The 3369-nt window shown below is 60.8% G+C and overlaps 1 protein-coding gene across 1 annotated transcript; it reads right to left on the bottom strand.

Annotated features, from left to right (window-relative positions):
- Nucleotides 1-502: 502 nt before the first annotated feature.
- NXPH3 (neurexophilin 3) lies at nt 503-2475 on the bottom strand. Its single transcript, XM_065749964.1, has 2 exons — nt 2368-2475; nt 503-1234 (listed from the first exon to the last, which is right to left on the bottom strand). Exons 1-2 carry the CDS (start codon nt 2422-2424, stop codon nt 503-505), a joined length of 789 nt encoding a protein of 262 aa, XP_065606036.1. The 5' UTR covers nt 2425-2475.
- Between the last annotated feature and the right edge of the window lie 894 nt (nt 2476-3369).

The following is a 3369-nucleotide window of genomic DNA, read 5'->3' as shown; positions in this document are numbered from 1 at the left end:
CCACGCGTGGGGAAACGCAGCCCTGTTTCTCCCAGCACCTGGTTAGGGGGAGATGTGGTGGCTGTGCACGGTGTCCCCCAGCCATGGTGTGCACGAGGTGCCCTTGTCCCCACTGCGCTCTCCGTGCTGTGCCCACCTGCTCCTGCAGCCCTCTGCACCTGGTCCCCCACCTTTTAGGACCGTGTGGCCTAGATCCAGGCAAAAACCCGTTATTGCACTGAGAAAAGCGAGTCCTGATTCTGGCTTTATGTCCTATTTTCTGTATCCTACATTCAGACCCCGTACCAGTCCCTAAAGACCGTGGATCCGGGCCGAGTTTAGCAACGCCTTTACCCCCATAGCCCAAATTTTTTCTCAACAATTGGAGCTTTCGGGGAAAACTGAAGATCCTCCTCCTTCCTCACATCCAGGGACCCACCCTGCTTAAAAACCATCCCCACCCCTCCCCCCACCCCACCCCCCCCCAGCACCCGCTTCGTCACCGGGACATCCTGAACCCACGTCACCCCGAAGGGAAGTAGGGCACGTCGCTGTGGTAGTTGTAGTCGGGGCACACCTTCTGCACCAGCCTGTAGTCTATGCTGTAGAAGGTGATGTAGATGCAGATGACTTTGAAGGGCTTGGAGCAGACCCAGGAGACGTGGCTCTGAGTGTGCTCGTGGTAGCAGGTCTTGGACGGGTCGTACGTGCACAGCGTGGTCTTCTTGGCACGGTCCACTTTCTCGTACTCCACGCGGCAGTTGAAGATTTTGGATTCTTTGGCCTCGATGAAGATCTGCTGCTCCAGGTCGAACTCGACAGCTTTGGTGGGAGGGACGAGGCTGACTGAGATGTTCCCCTGCCCGGTGGAGTTGTGGCGGAAGAAGACGTTGACGGTGCCGTTGCCGTGATCCACCACCTTGCCGGTGATCAGGAGGTTTAACTTCACCGTCTTGATGTTGGAATAGAAATCTCCCCAGCCAAAAATTTTTTTAAGTTTGCCCGAGGACGACTCCAAGTCCCTCTGTCCTCGGGGATGCGGAGCGTGATCCCGCTCCGAGAGGTTGTCCAGGATATCCCAGAGCTCCCGCGAGCTGCTCACCAGCTCCAGGAGGGTCACGTTCTGCATCAAGGTTGGAGTGAGCAAAGGCTTGGTGGGGAGCATCCCTCTGCTCTCCTGTGCTTGGGCTCCCTCCTGGCTCTTGGGCTCACGCTGCTCAGCACCTTCCCCCGACCCTTCATGGCCGCAGACCACCTGAACACAGCGATGGCAGAGTGTGAGTGGTTGGTGGTGGGTACCTGCCCCCCTTGCCCTGTCTTTTTCTCCAGTCATGCCACCATCTCCAGGTATGACCCAGCCATCCTCGTTCCTATCCTTCCTCTCCTCGCTTCCCTTTTCTTTTGTCTTCCCATTCTGCCATCTCCCCTATTTCCCTTCTAGCAGCACTTTTTCTCCCTGCTCTCCTTCTCTTGGATGCTCAGGGAATGGGTGAGAGGACCTGGGACAGGTGCAATGTCCCCGGTGGGAACTCCTTTCTCAGACGGAGCCCTCTCACCCAGAGGATTCCCCAATGGGCAGAGGGTGCATATCAGGGTGCCCCCGTGGCTTTTCCACCGGTTTTGAGGCTGTCTGCACGCTCACAGACCCCCTCTTTCGACCTCCAAACCCTACCATGGTCTGGTGGAGAGATGGAGCCAGGAGCAGCAGAAGTGAGCGAGTGCCCGATCCTGAGCTCCTCTGCAAACTCTCCTCCATTCCCTACCGGCATGACAGTACCTGGTAGGGCATCACAACCCCCGTACAGGTGCAAGTGGGGGCTGGGGGCTACCCCATAGGTACAGGTAGGTGGGCACCCAGCAGGCGGGTGGGTGCCAAGCAGCACATCCGTCCGAATGGGATGCAGATGCTGCAGCCCCATCGCTCCGGGCGAGGGGAGGGGAGGTTATGCACCGATGCTCGGGAGCGATCCCGGCGCCGGGTGCCGAGCAGCTGCTCGCTGCCATCCCCGGGGTGCGAAGGTTTCGGTGAGGAGCTGAGTTCGGCCTCGAGGAGGGCAGGAGGTGGCCCCCAGCTCGAGGGATGCTGTGCCGGGGGGGAGGCTGCAGCTTCTGGGGGGTGATCCGCAGGAATCTCCCCTGTCACCCCTCACCTGTAACCCCCCCCCCCCCCCCACCACCACCCACTCCTGCTGCCCACCCACTCCATGCTGCAAAATAGCAGAAGTTTTGGGATGCTCGTTTCGGCAGGGGATGGTGGGGGGGGGGGGGGCGGGGGGAATAAAACGATCTGGGGACGCTCCCGACTGCAAACCCCGTCCCCCCCCCCGTCCCCTCGGCTGCCCGACCCCCCTCACCTGCAGCCCCCTTCTCCCCTTCCCTGCCACTCACCAGCAGAGAGATGCTCCCCTGGATCAGGAAGCCGATGCAGCTCCGACTGAGATGCATTTTCCAGCCGATGCCGCCTGCCTTCGCTGTTCCCTCAAATTTAGAGCGGCTTTGGGTGGGTTTCTGACGCTTTTCTTTTCTTTCGCTTTTTATTTTTATTTTTTCCCTCCCTTCTTTTTAAGCTGGGAACGTCAGCCGGGGAAAAGCGAGGGGGTGTCCCCCCTTTAGAAGCCGCTTCCTCGAGCCCCCCCTTCGCCCATGGGGGGGGGGGCGGGGGGGGGGGGTACCGGGCGGCGGTACCGGACCGGGGATGGAGGCGGCTCCTGCCGCGGATTCACCGCTGCCGCCTTCTCGGGGACCCGCTGCAAACTCCGCTCCGTGCCCTCCTTCCCTCCCTCCCCTCCAGGTGCCGGGAGAGCCGAGCGGCACCTCCGAGCGTAACCCTTTGCTGCCTGGCACCGGCGCCCCCAAAGGATGCCCGGGGGGAACGGGGGGGGTTGGAGTCCCCGAGGGCAGCGTGGGGATGGGGCACAGGAGGGTCCTCGAAGGGATGGGTAAAGCACAGGGGAGTCCTCGAAGGGCAGCGTGAAAACGGGACATGAGGATGTCCCCAAAGGGATAGATAGGACACGGTGGGATCTTCCAAGGGCAGCATGAGGATGGGGTGCTGGGGGGTCCCCAAAAGGACAAATGGGGCGCAGGGGGGTTGTCCTGAAAAGGCAGCATGGAGATGGGGTACTGGGGGATTCCCAAAGGGCAGCATGAGGATGAGGCATGAGGGTGTCCCTAAAAGGATGGATAGGTTCCAGGGAGTCCTCAAAGGGCAGCACGGAGATGGGGTGCTGAGGGGTCCCCAAAAAGTCTAAATGGGGAACAAGGGGGGGGGGGGCCTCAAATGGCAGCGTGGGGCTGAGTCAGAAGGGTATCCTCAAAGGGGCAGATAGGGAATGGGAGGGTCTTCAAAGTGCTGGATGAGGCACAGAGGGGCTCCCAAGGGTTGGGTTG

The sequence above is a fragment of the Cyrtonyx montezumae genome, unplaced genomic scaffold, assembly GCF_038088225.1.
Source record: "Cyrtonyx montezumae isolate F1298 unplaced genomic scaffold, pur_monq_1.0 scaffold_61, whole genome shotgun sequence".
Classification (NCBI taxonomy): Eukaryota; Metazoa; Chordata; class Aves; order Galliformes; family Odontophoridae; genus Cyrtonyx; species Cyrtonyx montezumae.
The sequence above is the reverse complement of the archived record's forward strand: the minus strand, read 5'-3'. Positions and strand labels throughout refer to the sequence as shown.